Source organism: Protopterus annectens, chromosome 9.part0 (assembly GCF_019279795.1).
Source record: "Protopterus annectens isolate FY-2018-M chromosome 9.part0, PAN1.0, whole genome shotgun sequence".
Taxonomy (NCBI): domain Eukaryota; kingdom Metazoa; phylum Chordata; order Ceratodontiformes; family Protopteridae; genus Protopterus; species Protopterus annectens.
In genome coordinates this window covers 131,155,579-131,173,757 of record NC_056743.1, presented here as the reverse complement: position 1 = coordinate 131,173,757, position 18,179 = coordinate 131,155,579, and the positions used below count along the sequence as shown (strand labels likewise).

Here is an 18,179-nt window from a genome sequence, read left to right as displayed (position 1 = left end):
TCAGGAATCCTTAGAAGTAAGTTCACAAACTTCTACAAACACAGAAAAACTTTGCAAGACTTAGAAATATTTTGGCAAATTCAGGGGAACTATGGCAAACTCAGAACAGCTTTTGCAGTATCAGAGGAGGTTAGGAAATGCCAGAACAACTCGAACAAATGGCCAGAAACTCCCCCAAAAAAACTTTTATTAAAGCAATATAAATATGATCCCTTTAGTCCTTGGCACAACAGCCTTTACAGAGTAGAAGTTAGGAAATATCAGAATAGTGTTAAAACAACCTAAGAGCAGTAAGGTAACAAACAGGTGGTGTTTCTTTAACAAGTGCAGGCTGAAAAACAGTGATAAATTCAACCAAGTCAATAAATGCAACACAGAACTGTTAAATAAAACTGAGATTACCTCTCAACTGTCCAGATTTTGGCTTCAAAATTTTTGTCTGCTCCTTATAAAATGTGTGGTTTTCTGGCAAATCACTGAGGACTGAAGTCTCTAAATAATGCTAAATAGAGACATTTGAGTTTCAGGCATCTCCTTCAGAAAATACATAATAATGCAACACCTATTATTCTAGAAACTTTCTAAGTTTATAGGAGCAATATTTAAAATCTGTCCTTGTTTTTGGGCCTTTGTCTACCCATTATTTCTGCCTTTGTTCAGATTTCTTGCACTGAGAGGTTGACAGGTATGCTGAGATAGTTTCAGCAAGTGCAAAATAATATTAATATCAGCTTTGTAGGTTCACAGATGGTTTTAGATGCAAACCAAGTTCTTGTAGTCACAGGTGTCCAAGACAGGCACTAGGAAACTCTGCATAAATGAGCCATGAAATTGCATTATCCATCACCTCAGCCATGTAGGAAATCCTTTGCTAAGTTTCATATATATATTCCTCCCACATTCCAAAAGACATCCATCTGGAGCATTTCTCCCTGGGCCACTGGTGAAAATGGGCTCTGTTCCAGTTGGACTTTCCCAGTAAACAAATGTTAAATAAAAATATAACATTTAAAAAAGTTAAAATCATTTTACACTTATGCAGTTGTGTGTTTCAACTGCAGTACAATATGTAGAATTTATATAGCTTACCTTATTCCAAATTTATAGAGTGTACCATTTCCTCATAATTTTCAGTACTGAATGCATGACGTATCACTAGACTTTGACATGTACTCATGTTATATGTACTCTGCTACTTTCAGTATATAATGTGTAATACGTCACTAGACTTTAAAATTTACTCATGTACCATGTAATCTGTAGCTGTCAGTATAGACTGTAACACACATTTACAGAGTGCTATTTCCTCAGAGCTTTCATTATTGAATGTGTGATATACCAGAAGACTTTAACATGTTATCATGCAGTGTGTAATATGCAGCTTTCAGTATTCAATGTGTGATTTACCCCTAGACTTTAACATGCACTCATGTATCATGTAATCTGTAACTTTTTTAATTTCTCTAAGTCTTTTGGGTTTCTAATACCATGATGGGAATGGACCCCATTCCTAAGTCAAAGTATGATTAAAGTTCATGAAATTAGTATTGTTTCAATCTTTGATGTCAACCAAAAGTGCTCCTCGCAGCATCCGCAATGTGCCCAGTAATGACTCTCTGTGCAATTTGTATGGGGTTACATGTATCTGTAGCATATTTAAATAAGATTGTAAATCCTTTTTTAAAAGATCTATTGCTCCTACTACTATTGGAACTGCCTGGGTATCCTCCACATTATCATCATTCTGCCTACAAATCCTGGTATTTTATAACATTGTATCTCCGTATGGCACTGTAATCACTGGGTGCAGCATTTTCAGTGATCAGTGCTATTTTTGTCTTCTTTTCATGGACTACTATATCTGGTTTTCTTGCATCTATTTTTTGAACTGTTGGTAATGGGTAATCCCATGTGATATAAGCTTCATCATTCTCTATAATGCTTTGTGCCTCATGTTTCCAATGCTTCTCAGCTACTTCAATATTGTAATGTTTGCACAATCTCTAATGCCTGTTCCCATTTCTGTTTTACAGAACTTGTGTTTTTCTGTTTCTCACTCATGTTCAATGGACTTTGTAAACCAATGAGCACACATGTACACAGTAAACTATCCTGGGCCACTAATATTAACCTTTCATCTTTTGGTTTAACTTCACCTCTCCTTAAGCATTCCTGCATCAGATCCTGATTGGCATGAGGTTGTTCCAAGAGATTTCTGTACTTACTACTACATTTATGCCTTTTTCATACTTCTTTCTCTCCCATCTTATACTCCTCCTTCTAATATTTCTTTTCTTTTTTGCACATTCAGTTGCTCCTTGATTTTTGTCTATTAATGGTTTGGTTTCTATTTCTGCTTGACAAATATGTGTTCCTGCTAAACTAAGCAGAAAAATAATCTTTTTTGATTTGGTCTCTTCAGCAGATATGTATTCAGTCCCATGATTGCAGATCTATACATGTAATCAGTTTTGAGGATGCCAATACCTTCTTCAGAGTGAGGAGTATATAATCTTGGTACACACTGATTTTTATATATCTTTTAATGAGCTTGAAACATTTTTCTCGTTTTCCTGTCCAACTGATCCAACAGTTTTTGGACCCAGTCGATCACCCCAAAAACTATAATTTAAAACAGGAAGAACAAATCGGTTTTTAGCTTGGACTTTATTCCTGGAAGTAAAGGCAGTTTTTAATATTAGTCTTAGTTATCTGAAGTGTTGTTTAATGCATTTTATTCTCATTTTTCCATGTTTTATTGCTGATCCTTCATCTGTTCCCAAATATTTATACAATCCCTCCTGCTCAAGTTTTTTTTTATTTCACATTCCTGTCCCAGATTAATATTTTCTTGATGTTGCAGCTTTCCTGTTTTAAATATTGCTTTTGGACATTTATCCAGACTAAGTGACATTCCTGTATCATCTGAGAAAGTGTTAACCATTTGTAGTTTCTTATCTAATGAACTACACAGTTTTAAGTCATCCACAAAAAGCAAATGGTATGTCTTTTGTTGGTTTCTGGGAGCCAGATTGCAACCATACCCTAATCTACAGCAGCAGTGACAAATAATTGGCATGGAATTTTTATCCTTCGGATAATAATTTTCTCTTTGTCATGGCTCAACTGCAAAGTGATTTATGATCAATGTAGGGCATAACTTATACAGCTGTATTTATTCCATAATCCATGAATGTAGCATATTGTCAAATGCTTTCTTGTAATCTAACCATGCCATACTTAGATGCTTCCCCTTTTTACAGTTCTCTATTATGGCCTTATTCAGCAACAAATGATACTTTGTTCCATATAACTTCTTTTGTTACGCTTTTGTTCTGTTGTCATAGTTGATTTTTGTTTTAAATGACTATTAACTCTGCATCAATTCTACTACATAGCTTGTGTATCATTGGAAATTAAGTTATTGGTCTACAGTTTTTATGATGGTTTGCAGCTTCACTCTTAAGGAAGAGTATCATTTTTTCTGTTGTTAACCAGGTTGGTGTCTGTTTGGGATGCACATGTAAGTAAATCTTACTCAGGGCTAAATCTTTATGTAAAAATGTTAATCATTTTTAGCCAGAAGTTAAGTAGAGCTTTTCTTAATCTAAATTTCTCTGATTGTTACTTCATCCCATTTCTTATCCTCCACATTAGAACTCCTTACTATTTCTTAACTTTTTCTATCATCATAAATATTTCTAAAAATGTGCCCATTTCTTCTTTTCTATTTATTCCTTTTGCTGTGTTTCCCAATTTTCAATGATCTCTCTTTGGGTCTCCATAAATTATTTATTTTGTACTTTTCCTTTATATTTATCTGCCTGTGCTGATATGTTTAGCTTATCATTAGCAGTACTATATGACAAATCTCAATCCGTTTTGGTACTGTAGATTGCTTTTATCAGGTCTATTTTTCTAAATATTTTTGATGTTCTGTTCCCCTGCTATATTATACTACCAGAGATACTTCTTGCCTTAATTGCTTTATAGTTTTCTCTGTTTGATGCTTCCATGATGGCATTTTATTTGCTCCCTTCCTTTCATTTGTTACACTGTATTCTTGTGGTAACACTTTATCTGTTATCAGTTTAGCTGCAAAGTAATATATTGTATTTATTTCTGTTATATCATGCAAATTTCTCTTAATAGTCCTGATTGCTGTCTTCATCTGTTTTAGCAATCTTATGGGGTCTTGTTTACTTTCTGTAACCTATTGTTTTATCTATCTTAAAACGTCTGTACATCTCCATTAAAACAAGCAGGTCTTCCCTTAAATAACTTTCTTCTATATTAAGAGTGTCTTCTTTGCTTTCCATTTCCAGTGAGTAATCTACAGAAAATTTCAGAAAGTCTTTCTGTGACATATCCTCTTCAGCTGCACCCTGCTTCATATGCTGCCATTTGATATGGGAACCCTTTGGCCCACCACTCCACAACATTACCTACATCGAAGTTGCCACTGTGTTCTGCCCCTTCCCTTTCTATGCAACTTCAACTGCACTTCATACTGGTCTTCTACAGAAGGCTCTAGGGCATTGTCATGTTGCATATCTTCTTCCACTGCCTCTTTCTCCACCTGTTGCTCCTTAATCTCGGTACTTGTAATTCCGTCATGCTGTAACTTTGCCTGTGTTGGATTCTTCACAATAAATGCTTCAATTTGCAGCTAATCCATAATTTCATTTTCTGTATGTTTAACTTCTGCCTCACTAATCCTGCTTTCTACATCCCCCCTTTGTTTTCTTGCTTTTTGTATTGTGGAATGTTTCATGTGTAAGTGCATTTGCCTGTATTTCTCTTCAAATAACTTTGGAGCTGCTTTTTGTATTGATTAGTTTGGCTTTCTCCTTTTGATAAATATTATACCATGCCAGATCATTTATTATTTCCCATGTCCATGTTTTATTTTTATACCTTTCAAAAATCTTTGGATTTTGCTCTTTATAATTTTGCACATCCTCTGTTGCTTCCTTTTCCATGTGGACCAAAGTTCCTTTATCTATGTAACGTTTTTCATAAATTTGTTGTATTAATAAATACAACTTTCCCTTTAAAGCCTTTGACAGTTTTTTCGTTGTGCAAGTATTCTTCTTTACTTTAATTTCTCTCTTAATCTTTTTAAATATCTTCTGTCTGGAAACTGGCCTTCTTGTGTAATAGTAATAATACAGAGTTTCTTATTCTCAGTTGTGCACTTTGCCAGTTTTTGTGTTTTTCGAGGACTACTACTTCCTTCTACAAGGGGGGGTGGGGTGGGGTGGCACATCTTCCCCCTGAATCTGGCCTAACCCTGTTGTAGGAATGTTTCCATGTCCTGAGGATTCTACTCAAAATTTTTTTCCAGTCCTGGCACCAATGCATATACAAGGATTTGGTACTTTTTTTATCTTGGAACCTGTGTGCCCAGCTTATTTTTAACCTACCTTTCTCCATGATATATGCTATATAAAATCAGTATCATCTTGGTGAAATTCTGTGAAAATAGGATGCACCATGTGAAAGTGCCCACCAAGACTTGAGGATGAATTTAGTTCCAACAATACTACTCCTCTTTTCTTGTTTAAAACATCTCTGCATTTGGACCTCCTTTCATTATACAATGTGTGTATATCACTGGACTTCAGCATGTACCTATGTGCCATATAATCTGTAGCTTTCAGTATACAATTTCTCATGTGATATAGCACAGAGTGTAACATGTTCCATGTACCCTGTAGCCATTGGTATGCAATGACCAATGCCGTACAAAGATAGAATTTAATGTCTGCCATATAGTCAGTGAACATTAACATAACCAGTACCACTGAAACAATGGTGTTTTTATTGTTATGACTACCTACAACACAAAATAACTGTTGCTATTTAGCATTATTTGGTGATGATATGTGTGCATTAACCAAGGCTAAATAAGAAATAATGCTTCATTTTTGACAATGGAGTGTTTTCTTAGCCAATGAATTGTTTGTTTGAAATGTATTACTTTTTAATTACCTGTGCATAGAAATGAGACCCAAAATTAATCTGCAAACTGGAATTCTCAGTTGACTAACTATGAAATTTCTTTTTTAATGCATATATTTTCTAGTTTGTTTTTTTCCACATGACGATGATAAATAATAATGCAAACTATTACACGTTTAATACAAGTTTTAAGTGAATGCAGTAAGATTTTTGCCTTTTTTTTAATCCTTCATGCTTTGTGGTTTCATGTACTTATTGTTTAATATTCAGAAGAGTTTATAGTCACTTCACAGCATTAATGAATACTAATTTGTTTCTTATTCTCAACATTTCTACAGTCTGCGGTCGGCTTCAGAATTTTAACCTTCCAAAGATTTCTGAGAGCAGGTGGCCATGGCTGGCAGCAATATATCAGAAGAGAAAGCAAATTAGCAATGAAAGTTTTAAAAAAGTGGTCTTGTCCTGCAGTGGGGCGCTGCTGAATGAGAGAACTGTTGTAGTGGCAGCACACTGTGTAACTGAGCCAGGTAAAAGTACAGTGATAAATGCAGCAGAAATAAGAGTCGTCCTTGGGAAGTTCTATAGACATGAACACCGCGAAGAAAAGAACCTTCAGACCTTACAGGTGGGTGCATAAGAAGCACACAAACTGTTGAAAATCATTGTAATAAATCTTCTATTTATTTTATAATCAATGATTTTATGCATACATACACACACACACACACACACACACACTCACACACATGTGTGCATGTGTATGTTTGTGTATATCGTATTGTAATAAAGTGAAAACTAGATTGGCAGTTTTTAATTATTGTTTTGTTTATGTGACCTTTTTAACTCTGGATCTGGGTGTCATTTAGGGTATTTTGCAGGAAATCTAACATCTGCAAATGTCAAGTTTGATTTTGAGCTCTGAGTTTCTGAAGTATAGCTAAACAATCCCCTTCTGCTAAACAGGCAAGGTTAAGAATGAAGAAATGAGAAAATCTGCAGCTACTTGGGTTTGGTTTTATTAGCTTGAATGTAACCACAAAAACTTAAAAAAAAAAAAAAAAAAACACCTTCTGAAGCCATGTAGCTAAACACTACTTTGTTGTTAAAGAGCCATTTGCATATCTCCTATGGGCCTCCACTACAGGAAGTTTAGGGCATTACACAGCAAAGATTCTTTCTTGCACTTTTTACTGAATGGTTTGTCTGTGTGACCTTTTTACCCTTCCGTTTCTATCTGTCTATCAATCTATCTGTCTATCTATATATCTATCTTCATTCACAGATGCACTTACACACATATTGCCTTAATCGGCAACAAAGGACTGTGATACAATACATACATTTGGAAGGCAATTTATCTAAAGATAAGCAAGAGTGCAACAAAGCAGCAAAGGGATGATGGCATAAATAGTAAAAGGGATTAACAAAAGAACATATGGACAGCATGATTCTTTATCAACCAGAACAAAAACCCGGACTACAAAACCTACTTCACCCCCACTCTAATAACAGGACTCTTTGCTCCAGTAACAAATTCCTTCTCAAAGTAACTAAATCTAATAATACAGCAGGGGACTCCCTCTTTTCTAATTATGTGTCTAAAATCTGGAACACTTTCCCTAGTGATATACCTACTACCCCTTCTTCACACAGTTTAAAAAATCCCTAAAAACCCATCTCAGTAACAACTGGCTATGCTCCTGTACTACACCAGGTTAGACCTTCCTCCACATTAGACCCCCTCCACTATAATCAGCACTCCTTTTCTTACACCTCAAGTAGTGTTAATAGGTCTAGTTTCTAGGATTGTATAGTATACAGATGACATAGTAAAAATGAAAATTTGTTTCTAGCTTAGCCTTAATAATCTTTATGTAGATGCTTTCTTAGACATGAGACTTTACTAATGATGTGGATGTCTTCTTACATTTGCTACTCTAATTATGATGTATTGTTTCTGTCAGACTAATTTTATTATTATGTCTGTATTTGACCCGACCATATATGCTATCTGAACTATGTCTAACCGAATTTGTCTGTAATTTTCTAGATATGATCAGCTAAATCCTATATATTACTTGTTTGTTATTTCTGGAGCTTTTCTTTCTGGGCCTCCACTGAAAAAGGACCTATGTCCAGTGGACTTTCCCAGTTAACACATGTAAAATAAATAAATAAATAAACATGTTGTCTCAGAGGTAAATAATTCTGCCTCACAGTGTTAAGGGAACACAATGTGAAAGGTTAGTGAACAAATTAAATAGCAGTCATAGGGTGTTAAGATAAGTATGACACTAGATAGGTAAATGAGCACACAAGGAGCTGCAAAAATTGAGAAATGAAGCAGCTGTGGTGACAGAAAGAAGTATGCAGCAATGGACTGAAAGTGACTCAAAACTAAGAAGTCTTTAGTAAGAATTAAAACAAATGACTTTTGGTTGAATAAAGGATATTTCAGACAATATAATTTTGCACTTAAAATTTAGTATAAAAGACATAAGAACATTAATACATTTAAGCGCTGAGGATGTGTGGCAGGGGCAGCTCATGGTATTGGACTGCAGCCCCCCCAGAAAATAAAACAAACTTAAAAAAAAATTAAATGGAAAAAAAAGAAAAGAAATAAAAAACAAATGCGAATCCCGGACTTCCGTGCATGCGCGATCGGCTTCCTCACGCATGCACACAGGAATCCGGACTGCTGGTGAACCAGTCCAGGTAGGAAGACAGCCATTCTCTGTACATAGATCCCAGAAGTCTATGCAGTTTCAACTGCATAGACTGGAAGGGGATTGGACTGCAACATCTGCAGGCTGGAGCAGGGAGAAGGACTTTGCTGCTGTCTCGTGGGGCTTTTGAAACGCACATTGGAATGGTAGGAATCAAGATGCTGCAGGAAGGGAATTAAGCTCAGGTTGGATGCTTGAATTAATGAATCAGAGTGAATTATGCAGGGAATTAAGCTCAGGTAGGATGTGTGTGCGTGTGAAATGCCCTCAGTGACTAGAATAATTCAGGAAATATACCTGGTGGTGGCTAGACTCAAACCCTGTGCCTTGGGAGTAGGTAGCAAGAGCTTGAATTCCCTACCCACCACCACTTGTGAAATTTTTGCTTCATATTTCTGTTCCTCATAAAATCTGTGGTTTTCTGGAAAATAATGACAGGCATTTGAATTTCAGACTTCATATTCTTCAGCAAGTAGATAGTAACACAAAACCTCTTATTCTAGCAATTTTCTGTTTATAAGATCAATATTTGAAATTTCTCCCTATTTTGGGGGCTGTATTCCCCCATTGTTGGCTTTGTCTAGGCTTTTTGTGCTAACAGGTTGAGAGCTACTGTGAGAACTGAATTCACTGAATATTTTTGGGGGCTGTATTTCCCCATTATTGGCTTTGTCTAGGTTTTTTGTGCTAACAGGTTGAGAGCTACAGTGAGAACTGAATTCACTGACTATGTTTGGGGGCTGTATTTCCCCATTATTTGCTTTGTCTAGGTGTTTTGTGCTAAGAAGTTGAAAGCTATGGTGAGAACTGAATTCACTAAATGATAGCCATTTAAGTTTTAGTCTACCTGTCTTTCAAGAAACAGCTGATATGGCACAATGGTATATTGCTCTGACTATAGTGCACAAGGTCCTAGGTTACACAGCATTTTATTCTAGTAACTTTCCAAGATTATGCAAGCAATGTTTAAAATGTGTCCCTAGTTTTTGGGCTTTTGTCCCTCCCCCCAATAAAGTTAGGCTTTTTCCAGATTTCTTGTACTTCAAAGTTGAGAGATACAGTTGAGTGCTGAGTGAATTTTACAAGGAGCTGAGAGCTTGAAGAAAAGTTTAGTGTTGCTTATGCTGAGCTTGCTTGCATTGTTAATAGCACAACAGGTAATGTACTTGCTTTTGATGCAGAAGGCTGTGGGTTCTACTCCTACAGTATATAGATGCATTGCTGATACTGCACTGTGTTGTACTTTTAAAGGGGGGGGGTGGATGCTGCAGTCCTGAGAAGGTCTTCTTTGGCAGAGATACCTAGTAATGATGAACCTGTTATCAGTTTTCCATCCATTCCCTATTGCAATATTACTAGCTTATCATTTTTTTTATGTAACACAGGCAATTTATTCCTCAAGGGCAACAGGCACTTTATTTGTAGATGAATCGAATGAAATATAAAGTTGTGTGATAGCAGCAACCTCTTCATTAGTTACAGATCTCTTTAATGTGGAATTATTTAGATGACTTTTACTTCTGCAGAGATTGTGCATATTTACTGATACTGGTGGATTATAGAAGTTTGAGTAAACTTTTATGATGGAAATGTTCTGAACTGGGCAGTTTTGTCATTGTTGCTGCATGCATTTTGTTTCATTATTTACTGGAAAAATGTTCAAAACAATACATTTAAAACACCTTCTAACAACTATACTGTATTATACAAGGAATATAATTTAATACAATCAGGAAGATGTATCAAATAACACATGTATGTTTCCAGTGCAAGGGGCCTATGATTTGAAAACAGCCTAAAGTTAATCCTTATCTGCCACTGGCCAGATGTATTTTCTTTGAATGTGGGTTTCAATGAATGTAAGTTTCAAGGGCAGAGAACTTTTAATGCTAAGTCTAGTTTCATTGTGAGACTGCATTGCTTTGGTTAGCAGATGTCTATTAGTGTTTGTGCTGTATAATGTAAAATAAAACTTTTAAATGAAATCCAAATCATTGTAGAAGTAAAGCAGTATGCACATTACAGTGTTTATGGTAAATGGGACAAAATAGCCAAGTAATGGGACATTGGAATAGCTGCAGAGGGAAGGCCCCATTCGACCATGATTTTGAGAGGGGGGGAATGCAGTAAAATTCAGACAGCCCCGGCTGAACTATACCTCCCAACTGTCCAGATTTTTGCAGAATGAATAGATTTTTGCTTCTTATTTTTTGGTTTGTTCCTCATAATGTTTGTGGTTTTCTGACAAATCATTTAGGAATGAAGTCACTAAATAATGACAGACATTGAGTTTCAGACGTCATACCCTTCAGAAAAATGCATGCAAGACTCGTTATTCTGTCAACTGTCTAAGTTTATACAAGAGCAATTTTTAGTACTGTTTGTATGTTCCCTCAATATATTGGCTTTGTTCAAATTTCCTGCATTAAGAGGTACGCACATATAAATCACTTTACAGAATTAGGTATATCCAAACCTCTCAACTGTCCCTGATTTTGGCTCAGAATGTTGCTCTCCCCCTAATAATCCCTTCGCAAAATGGAAAATTTTGAATAAATGTGAAGGGTTTACAGTTAATAAATAATTGTGATGATCAGAGTTATAGATTACTTTTAATTTCACTGCTCAAGTTAACAGTACTAATATTTAAAAAAGTGTCCTTTCTTTCACAGGTTCCCAGCTGTATTGTGTGGCTAGTTTATATTTTTGCATCACATTTTTGGTCCATTTTTCATAAAATTATGGTTTTCTGGCAAATTAGTGGCAAATCATTAAAGATTGAAATTAGAAACTAATGATAGACATTTGAGTTTCAGATTTCATACCCTTCAGAAAATTCATACTAATGCAAGACCTACTATTCTATTAACTTTCTAAGTTTATAGGAGCAATATTTTAAAATTGTCCTAGTTTTGGGGCCTTTGTCCCACTTCTATTTATGGCTTTGTCCAGATTTCTTGCTGTGAGGTTGAGAGGTATGACAAATGTGTCAGAGCCATCACCATCAGCCAGAGACATTTCAAATTGTGACATACTTGTTGCAGCCCACTCCCCCACGTAGTGACTCTGGATTTGTCCAAGCAAGGCAAGGAGCAGTTATGCAGTGTTAAGTGTGCAGAGTATCCCCCATCCAAGGTACACACAAGTACTACAGTGGCTTTTCATCTGTACTTGATTTTGCAGAATGTTCTGGTTTGCTGTCATATTTTTATACTGTTGATTTATGCTTCTTCTTATTCGGAAAATGCATGTTGTTGCAGTGCCTGTTGCTCTGTGTTTAAGTAGCAATGCTTTAATGACCACCAGATAAGCTTGTCTGAGACTGTAAGATGCAAGTAAGCTTTAATAAGCATACTGTTAAAGAATTCCCAACATTGAATGCCTTTTTGTTGTTGCCATGGAGAGAATATTTACATAATTAGATGGCGTATAAGCCTTGGGTATTGAAATGCATATGACATTATTTGTAATATAGGACAGGATTACAGTATTTTCAGAAGCTCATTACATTTGTTGGAGACTTGCAGTCATCTTTGCAGGCTTTACCCGTAAACTAAACAGAATGCCAATCTATCATGTATGGTCCATAACCTGTGCAGTAATCCTTTAAGCAATTTATCTTGAGATTGTTACTTGTTTGCTGTTCATTTTTTACTTTGATTATGTTTTCCCCATGAAACAAGTAGATAGTTGTCAGGCAGCAGGTCTTTTTTGGATATGAAACATTTTTACAAGTGGGGGTATCACAGAGATGGCTACTTTCAGCATGTTACTTGGTACTTTTATAAAACTGAATATAAATTATAATTAGAACTGCAGTGCAAGGCAGAGTGGTTTGAGTTGAGTGCTGCTTGTTTTTTATACTTGATTCTGACTGGCATTCCAGTAATGTATTTAAAAAGTAATTTATTTTTTCATGCCTGACAACCATCTAGATATTAAGTAAGCTGTCATGTAGCCAATGCATTGAAATATTTATTTTTCTTCTACAATTCATTTTATTTTGATTGGATTCTCATAATGATGGTTTGGCACCTAGGGCGGCATATTTAATTAAAGTCCCAGTTTTTATGTTTTTTTAGCATAGCTCCACCCCTTTCTATTTGGCCACACCCCTTACCATTGGTCCCACCCATTCAGCTGGGGCTCCCTTTGATTTGAAGCCACCAGTCACCACTGATATGTGGCATAGGTAGAGTGAATCAAAGGAGAAAACTGCCTGGGGGCTTAGTGTTATGGGGCATGATCAGCTAATTCTGATCACTCCTTAATGAATAACTGAGCACTGCAGCACTCCCTGTGTGGTCCAAAATGTGGCAAGCAGTTTGCTACAGTTTAAAAGAAAAAAATATTTATTTATTTTTTTTAATTACAACATGAGCACTGTAGCACTCCCTCTGTGATTTGAACTGTAGTAACTGTAGGGTATGGACTGTAGCAACTATAGGGTATGAACTGTACTGCTTGCTGCAGTTTGGGAAAAAAAAAAAAAGATTTCTTTCTTTTTTTTTTTTTTTTTTTTTCAGTTGAGGTAAGATGGTTGGGATCAGGCTGTAGAAATGAGACCTGACTGGCTCCTGCATTTCACTAGCACCAGGTACCCAATCGTCGACTTTTTTGTTTTAATTGCCCCTCAGCCGATGAGGAGAAGGAATACCTGTCGACTGTTCCTCATAAAATGTATGGTTTTCTGGCAAATCACTGATGACTATAGTCACTAAGTGACATACACTTAAGTTTCAGATGATTTATCCTTCAGAAAATGTATGCTAACACAAATCCGGTTGTTCTAGTAAGTTTACAAGAGCAATATTTAAAATATGTCACTATTTTAGGTTTGTGCTAAGAGGATGAGAGTTCTGGCTGGTTGGCTCCTGCATTTTGGGACCACCAGCCATCAGATCACACTTTTTTTTTTTTTTTTTTTTTTTGCTTATCCACTGAAGACCTGGGGCAGGAGGGAAGGATGCCAACTGGTAGAGTAGCAGACCTCTTTCTTTCTTTTTTTTTTTTCTGATTGGAAGGGAGTGTGCCATTACAGGGATTATCCTCAGGTGCTAATAAAAGCCAGCTCTGCCTCTGGTGAGGACCTTTGTAAGGTGACCTTTTGAAACATCTCTCTCTCTCTCTCTATATATATATATATATATATATATATATATATATATATATATATATACATGTACATACACACACACACATGTTCAAAATGTAATAAGTGTTAATGGAAAGTAAGGGACTGTGAGATACTGGCCTACTGTTTTTTTTTTTCCAGAGAAAAGGCATTTAGCATGCAGGTAATGTGTAGAGAGGGTATGTGTAGCTAAAAATTGTGAAACTAAGTGAAGTAAATATAATATCTAAGGGCATTTTGGTTTGATTGTCCTATGTTACAGGACAAATCACTGAAGAAAGTACTAAAAATAACAGCAAAGAGAAGAACTTAAAAAAAATGCAGTTAAATATTGACAAAAGATGTTGATATTCAGGAAGAGAAAAATGTATGGACTAGTGGGAAGTGACAAGGGAGAAATGCAGGAAATTATAATGAAACATTATGAGGAATGATACAAAGAAGGAAAAAATAAAACTTGAAAAAAAAAAAAGAAGCAAAGATGAAAAACGGTGATGCAAAAAATTGTAAATGTTCATGTGAACAGTGTTAGAAAAGTATCAGGGGCTAATGGTAATTGAATGGTGTAAGAAGGTGAAAGCAGAAATCATATGTTTATTAGATGTCATACAAAAGATAAAGAGAGATACTTTAGATCTTGTAGTGAAATATGATTGTATAGTCTGTAGGAAATGAAGAATGTTCAGGATTAGGGACTTAGGGATAAATGAAGCAATTAAAATATTATACTTATACCAGGTAGGATGGTGATGTGTGTTATAAGAAAATGAAAAATGTGTGTAGAATATTTGCAATTTATGTGCTCACAAATATGACAAAGAAGAAAAATATTTTGAGGTCTTAACAAATATGTTTTGGTTAATATTTGTATTATGATAGGAGACTTCAACTGTAATTTAAGGAACAATAAATTAATACAATATGTAAAAGTACTGAAGGAAGTTACAGAATGTACCACAAGTAGTGAAAAAAGAGAATGTACTTATCAAAGAGGGATATTTGAAGCAGATAGATTATGTAATATGGTCTAATGGAATGGAAGAAATAGAATAGAAAGGGGTGTGGAAATTAAGTTTTCTGATAACAGAACTGTCTGAGCAAGAATTGGTGAGAATAAAGGTACAATAAAAGAAGGACAAAGGAATAAAAAGGTTAACTAGTAAACCTAGACAAAGGAAATTAATCTGGAGAGTAAGAAATTCTGAGAAGAATATATGCCAGGAATTTTTATGAAAACCGGTCTGCATTATGGATAGTGGTTAAAGAAAAATATTAGAAAGTTTTGTAATGGTAGAAAATAGAATAAAAATAAACATAAAAAGAATATAAAGAAATAACAGAGGAGCAACAAGTAGAAACTGAGAAAAAAAGGAAACAGAAAACGAGATAAAAAGAAAGTTGACAAAAATGTAGAGAAACTTAAAAATCTGTTGTTTAGGTAAAGATAGAGCTTAAAAGTTAAGAAAGAGGACTTATCACCTTATTGAGGAAAACAGGTGATAATTAAAGAAGAATGAATGAATACATTATTTGATGAAAAGGATGATATAAGATGTAAACATAAAAAAATAATGGAAGTAGTGGAAAGATTTGTAGATAAAATGTATAAAAAGGAAGAAGATGAGAAACAGGAATAGAAGATACTAAGGCAGAACTGGGAAAGTAAGTTAGTATGGAATGATGCAAGAAGTCATAAAAAAGGCAGAAAACAACACCAGGATTAGATGGGGTGAGTTATGAGCTTTATAAATGAATGGAGATGAAAGAAAGCATGATTTTTTTGTAAATTCTTAAATGAACGGTGAATTAAAGGGTAATGCAGGAAGAAGTATGTAGTGGGGGATAAAATTTATATGAAAAAAGATGAAAGTAAAGGTACAAGAAACTGGAGACATATAAGGTTAGGGAATGCTGATTATAAAATATGAGAATAATACAAAAAAATGCAAATATATGTTAAATAATGAATTAGTGTAAATAGAATAAAAAGGGAAATGTTATTAATAGTAAATAATAGCAAAGGAAAGAATAATTATAATCTTGACAGAAAAATGAGGTAAGATTACATGTGATGCAGTGACAGCATGTGATAAATCATGAGGCAATGTGGGAAATTTTGGAAGCATGTATACTATGTAAAGGTAGCGGAAGTTATAAAACTTATGAAAATAATGGTAAATGGATGTGTGAAAAAGGATCATTGATAAGAAGTGAAGTAAAGAAGCAGTATCTCTTAAATATGTGTATTTTTATTCTACTAACAGATGCAGTTATTCAAACTTTTATATCAGAAATGGATAAAGTATGTTGGAAAATGGGAAAGGAAATTGAGATACTGGTATGTTTGTCTTATGGATATATATGGGTCCACTTCTAAATCTTGAAAGCTCATAATCTTGAAATTCAAAATACTGAGTCCAAAATCTTGAAAATTCAAAATACTGAATTTCATAATATTGAAAAATCAGAGTACACCAACACTTACAATTAAAACACATTACTCTTCTCCAACTATTAGCGGGGGGGGGGGGACAAGGCCCCCTACACCCCCACACCCCCTGCTACTTAAATATATCAACTATAAGATCGCACTCCACAGAAGAAAATGGCAAACATACCATGACGTGCTTCATGACTGCCTGTTATAACCTTAGTCATGTACCTTTTAACTGGCTATACTACAACATAACTCATCTTAGTGTAGTAAAGTGCAATCTCGGAGTTGATATATTTATGTAGCATGGGGTGTGAGGGCTGCAGCCCCCCACATGGGGGTTGCAGGGGGGCATAGATGGGAAACTGTAAATTCATCCTTGGTTAGGCACCTATGTCTCTAATGGACAGAGGTAACCTGTAACTGGTTAATTTCCCAGGCCCATGCTTACACTTATCAAGGGTATCAGAACTTGTCAGAGATTTGGGATGCATGGCTAGGCTTAAAAAGGTCCCTGTGGTCATTAGCTTAGTAAACACCTATGAACCTATAAATCAGACAGCAGTTGTCGGAAAAGTCACAGATAATGCCACCAACATGGTGAAGGCATTCCTGAAGCCTGTTTATGTGACAGATGCAGATGAACAGGAGGAAGTGATAAAGTTGAAGCAGGAGAAGATCTGGAACATGTTCCAGTTGATTGGAAACAACTTGAGGAAGAGGGTAGCAGTCAAGTACCTGTGTGCTACACACATGGCACACACTTTGCAGTTGTTAGTTTACTCTAGACTTGCTGAAGCCTCACCAAAGATAAACAATGTCCTGGCCAAATGTGATAGTTTTGTGTCAGTTCTTCATAAGTCATGTCAAGCTACAGAGTTCTTGGAGGCAGAAGTACTGATCCAAATTCCATCCTTGGACAGTACACAATGGAACAGCAAAGATTTTGTCAATTGTTAAGATCGAATCACAACATGAAGGAACCCTTCAGTAAGTTTGCGATATTCTGCCATCCAAAGTTACTCTCACACCAAATGACTTTGCTGTACTACGAGAAATGGAGCAGCTATTTGAAGTGGCTACTATTTGCATGCAAACTGAAGTTGTGACAAGTAGTCAGATTCTACTGACAATAGTTGGCTTGAAGAAACACATAGAGAAGATTGAACTACAGCATTGTACATCAGTCAAGTCTGGTGTCTTGGCATCGTTGAGCAACAAATGTGATTATCTGTTTCGCCAGGCACATTGCCTGATCGCCACAACTGTGGATCCACGATTCAAACTGAGGTAGACAACAGATCCGGGTGACACAACGCAGCATGACAGGCATTATTGACTGAGATGTGAGTAATAAGTCAATCATATAAAAACTGACTACCTACAGAAGAAGTCGCCTGTGCACCAGTACCACAGCAACAAGCATCAGCTTCACAGTGAGACATTCTGTTTTCATACATGATAGAAAACAGCAGCACCCCAACAAACAGTATTGAATCGGACTTGGGATTACATTTGTCATCACCAGGTAGCAGCTTGGAGCTGTTAGTCTACTGGAATGACATTGCGTGGCAAGAATCATCTCCAGACATATACAAGTTACAGCTTTAGCTCCACTGTATACCTATTACTTCAGCAAACATTGAAAGAGTTTTCAGTGTTGCTAGCTATATTGCTTCAGCTAGGTAAAATAGACTTAGTGATACATCACTGGACTTGCTTGTCATTGTCAAGTGCAACAGAGACCAATTGAAGAACATTACTATTTGAGGTGTGTGTGTGTGCATGCATGTGCCTTCTGTGGAAGGTTGGGCGCCGGGCTGGCAACTCGACACCGTAAAACTCCACTGCTAATCATGAGCGGACAGATGATCCGCTGTGGCGACCCCTAACCGGGAAAAGCCGAAAGAAGTAGACG

General features: G+C 35.8%; 1 protein-coding gene across 4 annotated transcripts in view; it reads left to right on the top strand.

Annotated features, from left to right (window-relative positions):
• PAMR1 (peptidase domain containing associated with muscle regeneration 1) overlaps positions 1–18,179 on the top strand; it is a 1,499,432-nt gene that overhangs the window by 1,462,625 nt on the left and 18,628 nt on the right. For all 4 annotated transcript variants that reach the window (XM_044082656.1, XM_044082657.1, XM_044082655.1 and 1 more), the window contains one exon: positions 6,303–6,589. In XM_044082656.1, the coding sequence (XP_043938591.1) occupies positions 6,303–6,589 (287 nt within the window). The remainder of the gene's footprint in view (positions 1–6,302; positions 6,590–18,179) is intronic.